Here is a 16927-nt window from a genome sequence, read left to right as displayed (position 1 = left end):
ACAAAAGAGGATTTCACACCACCTCCTCCCACCACAACTCTTCATATTCATGAAGCAGATGTGAGGAAGCAGTTTAGGAGTCTGAATGCTCGGAAAGCTCCCGGCCCAGACGGTGTGTCTCCTGCCACCCTCAGACACTGTGCAAACGAGCTGGCCCCAGTGTTTTCTGGCATTTTCAACTCCTCACTGCAGGCATGTCATGTGCCTGCCTGCTTCAAGTCCTCCACCATAATCCCTGTCCCCAAGAAACCTAGGATCACTGGACTAAATGACTACAGACCCGTGGCTCTGACATCTGTGGTCATGAAGTCTTTTGAGCGCCTAGTTCTCTCCCATCTCAGGACCCTCACGGCCCCCCTCCTGGACCCCCTGCAGTTTGCATATAGAGCCAATAGGTCTGTAGACGACGCCATCAACATGGCCCTACACTTCATCCTGCAGCATCTGGACTCCCCAGGAACCTACGCCAGGATCCTGTTTGTGGACTTCAGCTCTGCCTTCAACACCATCCTTCCAGACCATCTCCGAGGCAAGCTTTCCCAGATGAATGTGCCTGACCCCATCTGTCGGTGGATCACTGACTTCCTGACGGACAGGAAGCAGCATGTGAGGCTGGGAAAGAATGTCTCGGACTCCCGGACCATCAGCACCGGCTCCCCTCAGGGCTGTGTTCTTTCTCCTCTGCTCTTCTCCCTGTACACCAACTGCTGCACCTCCACCCACCAGTCTGTCAAGCTAATCAAGTTTGCAGATGACACCACCGTTATCGGACTCATCTCGGACGGGGACGAGTCTGCCTACAGGAGGGAGGTTGAACGTCTGGTGTCCTGGTGCAGCCACAACAACCTGGTGCTGAATGCCCAGAAGACAGTGGAGATTATTGTGGACTTCAGGAAGCACACAGCCCCACTCCCCCCCATCATCCTGACTGACACCCCCATCACCTCTGTGGACTCATTCCGCTTCCTGGGTACCACCATCACCCAGGACCTGAAGTGGGAGCCCACCATCACCTCCGTCATCAAGAAAGCCCAGCAGAGGATGTACTTCCTGAGGCAGCTGAAGAAATTCAACCTGCCAACACGGACGATGATGCAGTTCTACACCGCAATCATCGAGTCCATCCTCACCTCCTCCATCACCGTGTGGTACGCTGGAGCCACTATCAGGGACAAACAGAGACTGCAGCGTGTTGTGCGCTCTGCTGAGAAGGTGATTGGCTGCAGACTCCCATCTCTGCAGGACCTGTACACCTCCAGGACACTGGGGCGTGCAGCTCGGATCTCAGCTGACCCTTCTCACCCTGGACACAGTCTGTTTGACCTGCTCCCCTCAGGCAGGAGGCTCCGGTCCATTCGCACCAGAACCTCTCGCCATAAGAACAGTTTCTTCCCCTCTGCTGTTGGACACATGAACAATAACCATATGACTGTACCCGCCACTAACACATGACCCTACGCTGTGTCACTGCATCATTCCATGTTTGGCACTGATCACCACCTGCACTCATGTATATATCTTTCCACGTAGCACTTTTAATTCTTATCCCTACTTTTATTTTTTTCCATGTCTATTTAAGTGCTATTTATGACACTATGTTTGCACTGAAGCACCGCAGCAATTTCCTAATGTTGTAAACCTGCTCAACATTTGGCAATAAACCCCTTTCTGATTCTGATTCTGATTCTGATGTTTGTCTTTTTGAGCTCTATGTCTTGTGGGTAAATTGCAACGTCATTCTTCAAGCTTTTACACAACTCTGTAGCTGCTACCCGTCCTCAACTACCAACGTTAATCAACAACAAAACAATTCTGAGCTAGTTCCCTTTATTCCCTTTATTATTAATGTTGGTCACCATGCATTGGTCTTCAACATTCCTTCATCTCCTGTTCTCTTCATGATAAATATTCAACTGAAATAATGCTTGTTAGGTCATCATTACTCACCCAGGCCAACACTGCTGTTCTCTAGCAGATAACTCAGATGGTCAAACATGGCTTTCTGGTTCTGACGGCTGATTCGACAGAAGTAACATAGAAAACGACAACAGTTGGCCACCATTTTTGGAAAGGTGATTTCCTGAAAACACACGTGCATCACAGGTTGTTAGACAAAATGTCCCTTTGTGTTTATTTATCTGAAAATAATTCAGGGGAAAAACATATATTTAAAACATTTTGTGACACATAATTTATTTGAAATACGAATGCATTTCCCCATTGCTCTACCATTCTTCATCATGACTCTTCAGTATGTCAGCACTATTACTACTACATACCTTGGAGTCTCCTCCACTGAGCACATTGACCATGACCTCCATGACAGTCTCGTGCATTCCCAACGCTCTCATCAGGTTAGGATGTTGGTAAAACACTTTGTTGTTCATGATATCTCTGAGAGGAAGAAGGATGGGTGAAATTTAAACCGACAGCTCAAACTCTTTCATATATTAACTGTTTAATATTTGACCAGAGTGTTTTGTTATTACAACAGTGATATTCAGGTTTTGACATTTAAAAGAGGTTCATGGGTGCTCATTTTTATTATAAGGCTTTTGGATACAAACCAAGTAAGAACAGTTTTGGGTCAAGTGCAACCAACAATGTCTAAAATGGAAAAAGCTGCCTCAAAAACCAGACTTCATTTTAGTTTAAAATCTAATCTCAAACCTAATCTGGGTCACCAACAATGTTGATCTTAACAAACATCTGTCAAATGGAACCAGAGTGCATTTTCAAAGTTGCTAGCAATGGGAATCGCATGCTTGTGACATTAAATCCACCAACTGACTACAAGGAGATTAATAAGGGGAAAAGGGATCATTTCCTTGTATGAAGCAAACCACAATTAGCCACTAGGGAAGAGGACCCATCACCTAAAAGCAGCAATCAATAATGTGAAGGTTACCTATATGACACATGCGCACATGTATTGTGTAGCTTCAGCTAGACTATAGATGTCAACAGTTATCTGCCAGGATTAGCTGGTAAATGCTACCAAGTCCACCTTTACCTTGCCAAGCAAGCTAAAGTGGGACTTGGAAACCACATTAGAGTAACTTGAGCTATGTGAAGCAGACCAAGTCACTAGTTGCAAGCAATCTAATGCACTCCAATGCAAGACAATTTGTTGCTTTGTATTTAAGTGTATAATAAAGTGCTGAAGACGAGGCATGGAATGTGTTTGTTGAGTGGTATCAATCCTGACAGGAAGGCTGCTCTAGATCAAGATGCTGCAAATTGTCTGTGAAGAATGCAACCAAAAGAAAGACTTTTGTGCATGAATACAGGTGTTCTTTGGGCACAAAGGTTTGCAAACCATTGAAACAAAGCATATAACCCATAGGTAAAGTGAAATGTTCCTGTTTTTATTGTGCTGGACTGAGATATACAGATTATGTGTGCCTAAGCCATATCCTTACATGGACACTCTTTAAAGTTAGTCTGAGCAGTTACCCAAGAAGTAAAAGAATACTTGAAGACAAAAGTCCATCTACGACTAAGAGAAATTCTGAATTTGTTTTTATGTGCCTGTAGGGCATTCTGTAGATAGATTAAAAATCAAATATACACACATGCACAAAATTGTAATTGCTCTGTTTCTGAACTTTCATTCACATAAATATTTGTTTACATTTTTCCTCTTCTTGTTGGGAGTTAAAGCAAGTCTAAAGAAGAAAGTACTCCAAAGAAAACAAATCATTCAGACACGCAAGAGCCTGACAGATAAGCGTGCTCTCACCCCAGCCCTCTGATCATCAGTTTCTCCTCCTCTCTTCCCATGCGCACACTCAGCAGAGATCTGATCTGACCGAGAGCCGCTAACAGGTTGATGGTGTCCTCGATTGATACTGAGTTTATAGTGTAGGTTTTAGGAAGAGCCCGCACCTGCACAGACATATTCATACCTTATTAAACTGATTGACATACATTTAATATACAAGCAGAAGCACTGTTACTGTGCAAACGGAGCATGATATTTCACATCTGTACCTGAAGTAAGGAGAGATAAATGAATACACAGAAATTAACAACTTACATTGTTCTTTTCAAATAACTGTAGTGTTACTGTGAGAGTGCAATCTGATGTGGGACAGAAGGATTTTAAATGAAATTTAAATTCTAATTTAATGCTTTTAACACGGATCAATTGAAGAGAAGCTAATATAGGAGAAACACGGGCTCTCTTTCAAGTTCCAGTTCGTATTCTTGCTGCACCATTCTGGATCAGCTGAAGGCGGTTCAGGGAGTTCTTATAGAGCATCACTCTGAGACGGGATGTTTCTAATATTAGTGACACTGTGCAAATAAATGAAGAACGTCCCACATGTTTGTTTGACTTGTGGAACTTGTTGTACTAGACTTGATTATCTGGTGAATTTATGACCACATCATCTGAACAAAGCTGACAGTCGGCCTCTGGTGAACTGGTAGGCAGGTCACTTTTCAACAAATTGAAAAGTAGCACCAAGGATTGTTTGCATGTGCATTTTTTGCTTTCTTAACAATTGTTTTGTTCAATCTGATCTACTTGACAGTTGCCAGATTTATTGTTTGGGACCCCAGGAAGTGTGTCACATATGGAGCAGGCTGGATAGCCGCTCCTCATATTTTCCTAAAAGAACAACTCTCACATCAGATTGTCACAAATATAGCATGACTATATTGTATACATTTATTTGGAGATTCCAGTGGTATGGATTTTCTTTTCTATTACACACACAAACCTGTCCACCAATGCCATCATACTGGCGGTGAAGTAGGACAAACATAGCTCTGACCAGCTCTGGATCCTCTATAACTGACTCCTGAGCCCAGCGCACCATCGTATCGGAAATGAGCTGTTGTAAGGTACCTTAAGGAGAAGGACAGAGAAGGAGGAAGGGAGAGCAGGTCAGAGATTGAATGTCCTGAAGTCAAAGATCTTATTTACTTTTTTTGTCTCATAGCTACTACACTGTTAAAAAAAACATCGTGAAAAAACGGTAATATTCTGGCAGCTGGGGCGCCAAAATACTACCGTAAAATAACAGAAAATAACTTCCTCATAAAAATACGGTTATTTCCAGTAATGAAAGTAGAGTTTGTTGAGCTAATTTTACATGGGATTCTGCCTTTTCCAAGTGCTTTTAGACATCAAATTAGGAACATTTTAACGTGATCAAACAATGAAATTACCTGTAAACAAGGTCAATGAATGTGGCAATATGAATCATAATGCGTAAATGTACAGAAATATACAGTTAACAGTTGGTTTAAATAATAATGGATTGCATTCCCTGGGACAGACTGACAAGTTGTTTTCATGTGCTACGTGCAGAGGTGTTTTTTTCTGTTCTCAAACTGATCTTTGTTATCCTTATCTTTCCTCATGTGGTGCATTTTCCATTGTTATACCTCCTTCCCCATGTGATGTTTTGTGTAATGTATGTATGATCGGAGGGTAAGATGGCGCCGCCATTGCGTGCAATAGGTCGGCAGGTTTATGAAATTTCCCCCTGTGGGAGTAATAAAGGTATATCAAATCAAATCAAATCCATAGCATTACATTTGAATTCAACAGTTCGATCTTTCAAATAACGCACAGATATTTGTGAGATCATGATACATTTGTGAATGTATTTTAACAATCTAAATATGCATATGTACAGACAGACACAGTTAATAATCATGAAAATGATGTTTTATTACATTACAGTGATTTAACGTTAATTTACATTTGAAATGTGGAATCAGTCTATTTATGTAACTTTAATGATGTTCTAGAAGAACAGAACAAAACTGTGAAATGCAGTAAAATACTTTTATATTAGGATGTTTTCAGTGCAGCCGCGACCTTGTGGTTGTTAGTTCACATTCATTGGCCGATGCTTAGCGTCATGTTATTATGTGTCCCAACATCCAATGGCATGTCACATTGTTTTCATGGCCACACCCTCACCCCAGTTGCAGAGGCCTATTTCTGTTCAGGAATGTTGTGAATACTTTGAGATTTATATTAATTGCAATTCCTGCCTCTACATTTATTTATTTATTTTGAATTTAACAGATCATTCTCTCACATAACAAACAAATATTTGTGAAATTATGATACATTTCTGAATGTATTTTTACAATCTGAATATGCACAAAAAAATATATTTACAAAACAAGTAAATTGTGTTTTATTATATTTACAGTGATGTTATGTTATTTTACCTTTGACATGTAAAATCACAGTCTACTTATGTAAATTTAATGATATTTTAGAAAGACTGCAACTGTAAAATGTACAGTAAGATACTTTGACATTACTATTTTTGGAACAGTGTAGGCTTGTACATTTTCCTATTCATTGAGAATTACTAGCAGCTCATTTAAGAATGGCCTTACTGGGTTTCCTGTCTTTTTTTTCCTTTGGCAGGTTGGCCATCTTCTTCTTTAGATAAGCCACTTTCTCCACCAGTGACATGAGTCGACCTCGTATGGTGAAGTCACTGTCACAGTTTATGCCTCTCTCCTCGTCCAACTCTATACCTAGCAAAATGGGCAGATCAATGCATGTATGGTATGTCTACAATTAATGAATACTGACTATACACACATTACTGTTATATTTATTAAATGATATTATGGCTATTGATCTTATTCTGGCAACTGTAGTTAATGCAGCAGTGTATTGTGAAACTGACCACAGTGCCTCATCAGATCTTCATGGAAGTCTAGCAGCTGTTCTCGGATGTATTCAGGACAGGGACACTCCTGCTTCTCATCCTTAAAGTTTAACAGCATGTTGATCTGCAGATTGGTAAGAGAACCTTTAAAGCGACCATTAGATTTTCAATATAGAAATCCAAAGTACATACACATGTTTAGTTACAAGTTACAAGATGCCGTGAAAGCTGAAAGCTTTACTGAAATCATACATGTTGTGCTTTTGGCAGGACCTTTCTGCACTTTGCACAAATGAAAGCCTGGAGACCTCAATGAGCAGAAGAAACACTGTAAAGATCAGTGGACCAAAATTCTTCCACAACGATGCAAGAGAAAATGGTCCTTTTAGGTTATTGCTGGTAAAAGTGGCTCTACAACATGTCTGTTTAGCTTCTCAGTGATCCAAGTCATGGTACTCTTAAGAGCCTTAAAAGAAGATGACTGGACTATAAAACTTTTGAAAACATTTCACCTCTCGTACAAGAGGCTTCTTCAGTTCTAAAACCAAGAGAGTCCCAGGTTTTTAAAATGGTAATATTTAAACCCAGTGGGACAGTGGCGTGGGGCAACGCCTCCCAGTGGTTTCACTCCAACATGTGAATCATCACATGTGGAAAAAAGTTGTGGATCACTATCACCAGAGGCTTTGGCTGAAACCATTGTGAGACCTTGCCTTACCTTATCATATGACCTAATGAAGTCACTTGACACAAGATGTAAGTGGGGCCTGGGGGCCTGAGGTACCTGGGAGGGGTTGCTGGGGGATCGCTGACAGTTGGTGTCGTCCTCTTTTGCTCCTATAAACCATCTGTTTTCTTGGATCAAGCTGTGAATGCTGGCATGCATGAAAGATTGACCTTTATCTTTTAGGTGTAGATGTACAGCCAAGTCTTGTCCTGTTGAGGTGGCCTATGCCATGCATTTTTGGAGTGGCTGTTTGGTTTCTCCGATGTAGAGGTGTCACCTGTCCTCACTGCACAGCACAGCATACACTATGTTGCTTAGTCTGTGTTTGTTTTGTACTTGGGTCAAATCAGCTTTTGTCTGTGTGTGGCTGGGTCTGAAGTAAAGTGGGATGTCACTTTTGGAGAAAATTCTCCTGTTTCTCTTACAAACCTGCTAAATAAGGGGTGCAAAGTTCTTCTGTTTGTCTTTCTTGTCCTCTCTCGCTGGTGTCTGATCTTCTTTTTCTGTGCATCTTTGCTGACTTTATGAACGCCCAATTATGATAACCACATGTTTTAAGAGCTTCCTTTACATGTGTGTGTTCCTTCTTTTTTCCTTCAGGCTTAGAGGGAACATGTTCTGCCCGGTGGTGTAGGGTCCTGATTACTCCAGGTTTGTGTTCCAGAGGGTGATGGGAGTCAAAGAGGAGGTACTGGTCCGTGTGTGTGGGCTTCCGGTAAACTTCGATGTTGAGGTTTCCATTCTCCTTAATGTGCACGGCGCAGTCCAGGAAAGGCAAACAGTCGTCCTTTGTGTCTTCCCTGGTGAAATTTATGTTTTTAATCACTGAGTTGATGTGAGCAATGAAGGATTCTACTTTTTGGATTTTGATTTTGAACCAGGTGTCGTCAACATATCTGTACCAATAGCTAATACTATCCCTTTAAAAGAGCCAAGAGTATACTTCAGACCCGGCCACACACTCAGACAACAACTGGTTCATCCCAAAGACAAAACTCCTAAACACAAACTTAACAACGTAGTGCATGCTGTGCAGTGTAGCGAGGAACGCCCAGACCTCTACATTCGAGAGACCAAGCAACCACATGGCACAACAAGACTTGGCTGTTCATCTGCATCTAAAGGTCAAAGGTCACTCTTTCGAGGATGCCAATGTTCACATGCTGGACAGAGAAGACAGATGGTTTTAAAGAGGACTGAAAGAAGCATCTATGTCCACTGTGAACGGCCATCTTTGAACAGAGACGGGGCTTATGACACCAGCTGTCAGTGTTGAGATCCCTTCCCAGATGCCTTAACGCCCACTCACTGCCTTCTGACCTCAGTATATCACATGATAGGGTGGGGCCAGGTTTCACTATGGGTTCACCCTCAACCTTGGCTGATTAGCTGACAGTTTGCAAAAACTGTGTTTCTATACAAAGCCAAATTAAAATAAAATGTGTATGTAAGTCGCATTATTTACTGCTCTTCACTGAGCAAGAGTCCTCTGCTCGGCAACCATTTGAATTACAGAAAATGGTTACAGTTATATTTATGCTTTATGTTGTTCTGTGGTGTTCCCACCTGTTCCTGTGGGGGAGATCTGAACTCTTTGGTCTTCTTGGCAGTAAGGGCTGCAGACATGTTGAGTGCCAGCATCACCTCATTGTAACGAAATCGTTGGTTTTCTTGGAGACAAGCCACAAAGTCATCAGAGAAGGCCACCACTGCCTCAATACGATGGCGCACCTGGCAGTCACACAGGTACTGCAGCACATGACACATCTACACACACACACACACACAAACAAAATGACATGGTTTAAAGAAGAAATTTTAAAAAATGCACATAGTGGCCATTAGGAAATCTCTTTCTAAAGCGATTTCGATATTAGGGGAAAGTTCTCATTCTGTGAAAAATGCCAAATCATACTGTTCCCTATCTATCATTGTAGGATTTCAACCCTCAACCTAAGTCAAGACCATGCATGACCCTACAAAACTGACAGATGACGTCAATGCAGAAATCCTGCACAAATGAATTGGTGTCATTACATCATTAAAAAGCTTGTTTAAAGCCCGATACAAAGAATGTCTCGTTTCTGTTTTTTATGGTAAGTATGATAGGAATTTTACCAGAAATTTCACCAGAAATTCTTGGTGTAGCTGCCTCTGTAGGAACAAGAACATTCAGAATTTGCCATAAGATCTGGGTCTTACTGCATGATTCTGGTTCTGGATTCAGCTTTTTCTTTGATTGGGAACTTTCTGTGGAGTTCGTTCATTCTACCATCTGCTTCTAAAGATAACTGGCAATCTAAATTAGGCTGTCAATATGAGAGTAAATAGCTTTCTGTCTCTTTATGTCAGCCTTGTGATGAAGTGGTGAACTTTTTAAGAAGTACTCCATGTCTCATCCCACGAGAACTAGAGTGTAGCCCAAAGTAGCTAAGATAACTCATGGATAAGTGCTCTTGCAGCATAACTAAGTGGTGGTTTAGCGTTAACCGGTCCACCCCTAACTATAAGCTTTACCAAAAGGGAAAGTTTTAAGCCTAATTTTAAAAATATAGAGAGTGTCTCTCTATCTATATAAATCCAAACAGGGAACCGGAAGAGGGACCAAATAGCTGAAGCCTCTTCCTTCCATTCAGATTTTAAATACGCTAGAAACCCCAAGTAAGCCTGCAGTCTGACAGAGACGTGATCTGTTAAGAAAATACAGATCACTTGTTAAGATTGGTCCCACATTCACGTGTGTCTTCAAGACACGATCTGCACTCACAGATCACGACAACAGTGCAGTGGTTTGAATACCTGCAGCATGCTCTAATCGCTGTAATAAAATGTTATGATCGGTAGCACTGAATGCTATTGGACAAGCACAGAGATGAGTCCACTGTCAGAGGCCACAAGAAGATCATTAGTAACCTTCACTAAAGCTGTTTCTGTGCTGTGATGAGCTCTGAAACCTGACTGAAACTCTTCAAATAAACCTCTGCAGATGATCTGTTAGCTGTTTTACAACTACTCTTTCAAGGAGTTTTGAGATAACAGATGGTTTGGAGGAAGTAATTACTTAAGTCAGAAAGATCAATCTGTAAATATTAATGGCACTGAAAGTAGCTGTACATAATGGTCCATTTGAGATGCTTATTTTTTCTCTAATGGTTCAAATTTCATTTGTGAAGAAGTTCATCACGTCATTACTAGTCAACATTAAAGGCCCAACAGAGCTGTGACTTTTTGTCAGCCTGGCTAAAGTGCTGAATACAAACCTAGGGTTGTTCTTATGTTCTTCAATCAGTGATGAATAATAAGATATTCCAGCTTTATGGAGGGATTGAATATGAAGGAGCAAACAATTTCTCCAGGCTAAATGATGACCAGGGCATGAAGTACTTCTGATTTAAGGTTTTCTCTTTCAGAGGAGCAACAGTATCCAGTTGTATTAAGTGAAGATGTAAAAATATTAACAAGATAATCGACCTCTGTGGGAGTAGCATTCAGGTTGCTGCTCTGGACACAGAAGAAGGTAACAGTGGAGTAAATCAATCTGTTGATCAATTATTAAATCATTTACTAACAGGGACTTGGAAAAGACGACCGTATTATTTAAAAATTCTATGTGAAAGGGCCTTTATGGTATGTGATGTATTAAGTTATTATAATTTCTCCGGTACTTCGATGATGCATAACGTTGGGTTACTTAACGTAATCCCTGGTTCTTTGATAACAGAGTGAGGTGTTTCACTATGGGAATCGCCTCGGCGTGACCAACTACGGAAGCTCCAATGACACCACGTCTGTCTATGACAGACCTGTCGAGCCGTGCTCAGGGCCCCCTCGTACTAACACGGCCGACCAGCTCCTCCTAACTCATTCCAAGCAGATTTCTTTCCGTGCCTAAGCAAGGAGGGAAGTGTTGGTGAAACACCTCACTCTGTTATCAAAGAACCAGGGATTACGTTAAGTAACCCAACGTTCTTTTTCTAACTTCGCTCGGTGTTTCACTATGGGAGATATGGCCCACTCCCGGATTGCGCCAGCTCCCGAAGCTACTCTCCAGTGCTACTCCAGGATCTCAGGTCGAACCTGAGGCACCAGAATCCAGCACCGTCTGAGCCAGGGATGACTGTGCAACATCCAGCCGATAAAACCGGACAAACGTGTGCGGCGTAGCCCAGCTTGCTGCCGCACAAATATCCTGGACTGATACACCTCTGAACAACGCCCAGGATGTGGCCACACCCCTAGTGGAGTGAGCTCGGAGTCCCGGGGGGGCCTGCAAGCCCTTACAGCTATAAGCCAGAGCTAAGGCTTATAGCTGTAAGGCCCAGGAAACAAACAGCTGATCCGACTTCCTGAATCCAGCTGTTCTGTCAACATAAGTCCCCAAGGCCCGGACAGGGCACAAAGTGTTCAGCCTCTGCTCCCTCTCGGAAGAGAATGGAGGGGGGTGAAAAGCTAGGAGCTCTACTGTAGGGCACCTGTATGATGTTTCCAACACTTTAGGGACAAAGGCTGGGTTAGGCCTCAGGAGTGCTTTAGTGAGTCCCGGGGCCAACTGTAGACAAGAGGGGTGAATAGACAGAGCCTGTAATTCACTAACTCGCTTGGCTGTGGTTAGAGCCAACAGCAGAGTGGTTTTAAGAGAGAGAAACTTCAACCCCACTGCCCCAATAGGCTCAAAGGGGTGGTGGGAGAGGGCGTCTAAAACGACTGACAGATCCCATAAAGGGACCAGTGGTCTAGAAACTGGGAGCGTTCGACGCGCCCCTCTCATGAAGTGACCTACAAGGGGGTGCTGCCCAGCAGGTTTATCACCAAACCCCACGTGGCAGGCTGAAATAGCTGCTAAATAGACCTTTATAGTGGAAAAAGCTTTCCTTTTGTCCAGCAAGTCTTGAAGAAAACACAACAGCTCCACCACTGAACACTGAAAAGGGATAATCTGCTTTTCATGGCACCACTCTTCAAAAACACGCCATTTACTGCTGTAAATGGAACGGGTGGAGGAGGCTCTGGCATTCTGAATGGTTTCAATAACCTTCGGAGGCATGCCTGCTGCCTTCAAATTCCACCTTTCACGGGCCAGGCCCAGAGAGCAACCTGGTCTGGATGGGGATGGTATATCTCCCCCCGCGCCTGAGACAGAAGGTCCCTGCGGATGGGGAGTGCCCATGGCTCGTCCACCAGAAGCTGGATGATTTCTGCTATCCAGTGTTTGGATGGCCACCGTGGAGCTATTAAAATCAGAGACAGCCCCTGATCCCTCACTCTGATCAGTGTTGGGGAGATCAGGCTGAGGGGAGGGAAAGCATACAGCAGAGTTTTTGGCCAAGGATGGGCCAGCGCATCCACGCCCAGTGGCGCGTGTGCGTCTGACAGGGAGAAAAACAGGGGGCACTGTGTGTTTTCTCGCGAGGCGAAGAGATCTACGGCAGCCCGGCCGTATCTCTGCCAAATCTGCTCCACCACCTGTGGGTGAAGCCTCCATTCTCCGAACAGTGGATTTCCTCTGGACAGGAGGTCCGCCCCCCTGTTCAGAATTCCTGGCACGTGAGTTGCCCGAAGGGAGAGGAGCCGAGTGCTGCTCCACACAATTATTTCCCTGGCTAACCTGTGTAGCTGCCGGGAACGGGTGCCGCCCTGGCGGTTGATATAAGCAACTACAGTGGAGTTGTCTGTTTTCACTAAAACATGTTGACCCCGGAGATACGGCAGAAAATGCCGTAAGGCTAGGAGCACCGCGCGGAGCTCCAGCACATTTATGTGATTCAGAGTGAGTCTCTGTGACCAAACGCCATTCACTGCTCTGCCCATCATAGTTGCACCCCAACCTGACAGGGATGCATCTGTGGTCAGCGTCACCCTGGATGATACTGCCCCGAGCGGTACCCCCGCCGCGAGAGCTGTCGGGCTCCTCCAGGGCCGGAGAGCCGCGATACACGGCTGCGTTATTTTTACACCACGACTGAGATGTCGGCGAGGGCACAGCTGCAGAGAAGCGACCCACCGCTGAAAATCTCTCATCATAAGCAGCCCCAAGTGTACCACCGATATCACCGAGGCCATGAGGCCGAGGAGGCGGAGACAGAGTCGGAACCGCACGACTTTCCCCAGCTGAAAACGGGAAAGACAGTGAGTGAAGGATGCGATCCTCCGCTCTGAAAGTGCGATACGATAAGAGATGGAGTCTATTCTGAGTCCCAGATACTCTGTAGACTGTGCGGGTTCCAAGTGGCTCTTTTCCAGGTTGATAGTGAACCCAAGCTCCGTGAGGTGATTCACCACCACCTCGGAGTCTTTGATCGCCTGCTCTCGCGATCGTGAGCATATTAGATAATCGTCTATGTAAGAAAATATTCTGATGCCGCTGTTCCTTAACGGAGACAGCGCTGCCTCCACACATTTGCTGAACACCCTCGGAGCTAAGGATAGCCCGAATGGGATAGTTTGAAACTCGTACGCTACGCTCTGATAAGCGAACCTGAGATATTTCCTGTGTGGAGGATAAATGGCGATGTGAAAATATGCGTCTGATAGGTCGATTGTAACAAACCAATCGCCTGTGTGAATTGAGCGACAAAGCGTCTTGTGTGTGAGCATTCTGAACGTGTACTTTCTCAAATGCTTGTTTAACACACGCAGATCCAGAATAGGACGGAGCGACGTTCCGTCCTTTTTCGGGATGAGGAAATAGCGGGAGTAAAAGCCCTGCTGAGCTTCTTCGCTCGGAACCGCTCCGACCGCCTGTTTGTGTAACAGGGAGGATATTTCCTCCTCCAGCACATTCGCTGAATCGCGACTGGCCACAGAAGCTAACACTCCGCCGAATCTCGGTGGTTTTGCCGCAAACTGTAGTCTGTAACCATGGGAAATGGTTGACAAGACCCAGGGATGAACTGCGCATGCGCGCCACCGCTCCAGCCGCGCTGCGAGCGGGCCTCTGAAGAAGCGGTAGCGTGACGTCACCCCTGTCTCCCGGAAGGAGTTGGGGCTCTCCCCCTCGGGAAGAGCGTGAGCTCCCCCCGCTGGGAACAAAGAAAAATTGCAGTGATTTTCTTTTGCTTTTATTTTGAAACTGGGGGGACATGCCCTTGGCAAACTGCCTGGCTGCAGAAATGCACGTTTTATTTCTTTTGTTACCCCCAAACCACAGTGAAGTGTCTGGTGACTCTGGGCAGTGCTTGGTGACACAGACAGAGTGCTTAGAAGTGTTTGGTGACACTGCGCTATTTGTCCACAAGTCTGTCCTCCCTGAACTGGAGGAGGAGACTGAGAGAGTGCTCCTGGTGAACTGGAAACTTCCGGAGACCCTGAACTTTGGAGTGATTTGGTTACCCCTTCTAACACCTTCCTTCTCTTTGGGGAAGAAAAGAGGGGTGACACAGAATGCTGCAGGTGTGCTAGGCTGACCGCTTCTTTTTCCCCTCTCCGGGGTGTGACGGCTTGTTCTTTGCAGCAGCTGCTGCAAAGGAATGCTTGCCCCAAGGTCTTCGGTTCTCTACCTTGGCCTGGTGGGCACCCTGCTGGCCTCTCTGCTCCTCTCTGCATTCTGACCCCACTCTGTCTCCCTCTCACAGCTGCTGCTGTTGCTGCAAAGCCAGCTCTTGGCACCTGCTGGGGCTGAGAGTTAGGTTTTCTGGGTAAGCAGAGATTGAATGCTTCACCCTCCTGCTTTCTGCGGGTGCTTGTTTCTCTCATTCTCTCCAGGGCTGGGCCAAAGAGACCCTTGGTGGGGTCATAGGCTGCATCCATGACCTCAGCCTTCTGAGCATCACCCAGGCCTGACAGGTTTAGCCACAAGGCTCTCTCACCCGAGACTGCAAGGCCCATAACGCGACCACACCCTTGGACTGCTCCCCTGGAGGAGCGAAGAATGAGATCATTAACCACGCAGATTTCATCCCAGAGGGCTGGGTTCGGGGAACCCGAGTCAAGCTGACGGCCCATGTCTTCCAGAATTTCTGCCTGATATGCTGATAGCAGTGTGACTGCATTAAGCGAGCATACTGACTGTGCAGCATATTTGTACGTCCTTTGATAAATAGATGCCGTGAGGTGATCTATCTTGTTGGGCAAAGAAATGCTAGAAGAAGCTGAGACTGCCCTGCGGTTAGGGTGAAGGTGATACGCCACTGAAGGCTCCACTGCTGGGGGTTCAGTCAGCCCCAGTTCACCCATCCCCTGGATCTCAAGCTTAGAGCAGCCCTTGGTCGGAAGCTTGCTTTTAAAAGGGCTTGACCAATAGCGACTCATTTCTTTCATGCAGGCTGGGACTGCTGGCAGAAGCTGCTTTGATGGCGGCAAGGCTGGTGGGAGCCTCTTGCCGTCATACAGGTCGCGTTCTGCCCCTTCGGCATCCTGGGCGGCTGGCCATGGGATGCCTAGCTTGGCAGCAGCCCGTTTGCAGACCTCGTACAAATTGCTGTCCACCAGGGGTGCAACTTCAGCCCCACTCGGTGGCCTGGACTGCTGGGGAGGAAAGGTAGAGTCATCCTCCTGTTCCTCATCCATGTCCTCCAGGTCGAGGAGGTCGGAGTCGGCATCGCCCTCCGCGTCCTCGCCACCCGGCTCGCCCACGTTTTGATCGAGGAGGTCCTCGAACGATGGGGGCATGAGCGGGGACTCTTCTTCCATCATGTCCGCCCAGCTTGTGGAGGCTCGCGGATGACGGATATCGCTCGTAGCAGTAGCAGCCGACAGGCAGGGGTCCTGACTGTTCGTTACTGCTACTCTCAGCCTCCTTTCCAGGACTTTCTCTGGCATCAAAGCACAGTGTGGGCATCCCTGAGGGTCCGCCAGTGAAGCCTGAGCATGCTTGGCACCCATACAGACGATGCACATTGGATGAGGGTCCCTGCCCGAGATGGTGGCACCGCATGATGCGGGGCACGGGCGGGATGCAGCCTCTTTAGCCTTCGGCTCCGACCTTTTGGTGGGAGTAGGAGCCGTAGACATGGTAAGCGGAAAGGGGTGAGACTAGGCTACACCAGGCTCGTCTCGACACGTTAGCCCGTAAGTAGCTAGGACTAGCAGCGGGTGTTAAAGCCGATCTAGTCGCGGCGGGAGTCAGCTCGTCGTGACACGTTAGCTGCACTCCGCTAGCCAATATCGTTAGCAACTTAATGCTAACCGAACCCTAGGTCGACCAACAAGCTAATGCTAGTGAGACGCTAATGTGGTTCGTGGCCTGCTAACAAGTTAATGCTAGCCGGACACTGAACGAACAGCTCGCCGTAAGGCGTTAGCCCGAGTCACACAACGTCGGCTACCTCGCTAACTAAAACCAGGAACCGCTGGGACAGCTCGCCTGACGCGGTTGCTGTTCCACAGTGCAACTCTAAGTACACTTCTTTCGAAGGACTTACTCAGCACGATCCAAACTGGAACCGGAAAAACTGCGTTCGGCGACGTACTCCTACACGGGACGCCTGAGAACTGTTAAGCAGCTAATCAAGTTAGCCTGGATGCGCTGAGGGAGCTCAAAGTAGTTTCTCACGGGAAGAAAGCGAGAATGAGTTAGGAGGAGCTGGTCGGCCGTGTTAGTACGAGGGGG

The 16927-nt window shown here is 45.8% G+C and overlaps 2 protein-coding genes across 7 annotated transcripts in view; both read right to left on the bottom strand.

The window, feature by feature from the left end:
- The window catches only part of LOC146567902 (ryanodine receptor 2-like), a 327426-nt gene that overhangs the window by 159419 nt on the left and 151080 nt on the right, over positions 1 to 16927 (bottom strand). For 5 of the 6 annotated variants that reach the window (XM_085283596.1, XM_085283600.1, XM_085283597.1 and 2 more), the window contains exons 40-46: positions 8947 to 9147; positions 6672 to 6777; positions 6373 to 6516; positions 4728 to 4855; positions 3743 to 3888; positions 2280 to 2394; positions 1948 to 2080 (exon numbers count right to left, since the gene is read on the bottom strand). In XM_085283596.1, coding sequence (XP_085139722.1) covers positions 1948 to 2080; positions 2280 to 2394; positions 3743 to 3888; positions 4728 to 4855; positions 6373 to 6516; positions 6672 to 6777; positions 8947 to 9147 — 973 coding nt within the window. The remainder of the gene's footprint in view (positions 1 to 1947; positions 2081 to 2279; positions 2395 to 3742; positions 3889 to 4727; positions 4856 to 6372; positions 6517 to 6671; positions 6778 to 8946; positions 9148 to 16927) is intronic. The other variant, XM_085283598.1, reaches the window with a different exon arrangement.
- On the bottom strand, positions 12284 to 16359 carry LOC146567903 (uncharacterized). The gene is made up of 2 exons (XM_085283470.1): positions 14877 to 16359; positions 12284 to 14399 (listed from the first exon to the last, which is right to left on the bottom strand). The coding sequence occupies exons 1-2, from the start codon at positions 16327 to 16329 to the stop codon at positions 12436 to 12438; spliced, it is 3417 nt and encodes a 1138-aa protein (XP_085139596.1). The 5' UTR covers positions 16330 to 16359; the 3' UTR covers positions 12284 to 12435.

Source organism: Mchenga conophoros, linkage group LG8 (genome assembly GCF_057382185.1).
Source record: "Mchenga conophoros isolate Kocher_MC1m ecotype Shallow Benthic linkage group LG8, M_conophoros_male_GT1.1, whole genome shotgun sequence".
Lineage (NCBI taxonomy): Eukaryota > Metazoa > Chordata > Actinopteri > Cichliformes > Cichlidae > Mchenga > Mchenga conophoros.
This window is presented reverse-complemented; position numbering and strand designations above follow the sequence as displayed.

What these genes read in the sequence shown, in the direction of transcription:
- LOC146567903 (XM_085283470.1), bottom strand. Translation starts at nt 16,329, where the DNA reads ATGTCTACGGCTCCTACTCCCACCAAAAGGTCGGAGCCGAAGGCTAAA. An exon ending in AGGGTGCCCACCAGGCCAAG is followed by an intron (nt 14,400 to 14,876) that starts GTAGAGAACCGA and finishes CTTTGTTCCCAG; the next exon opens with CGGGGGGAGCTCACGCTCTT.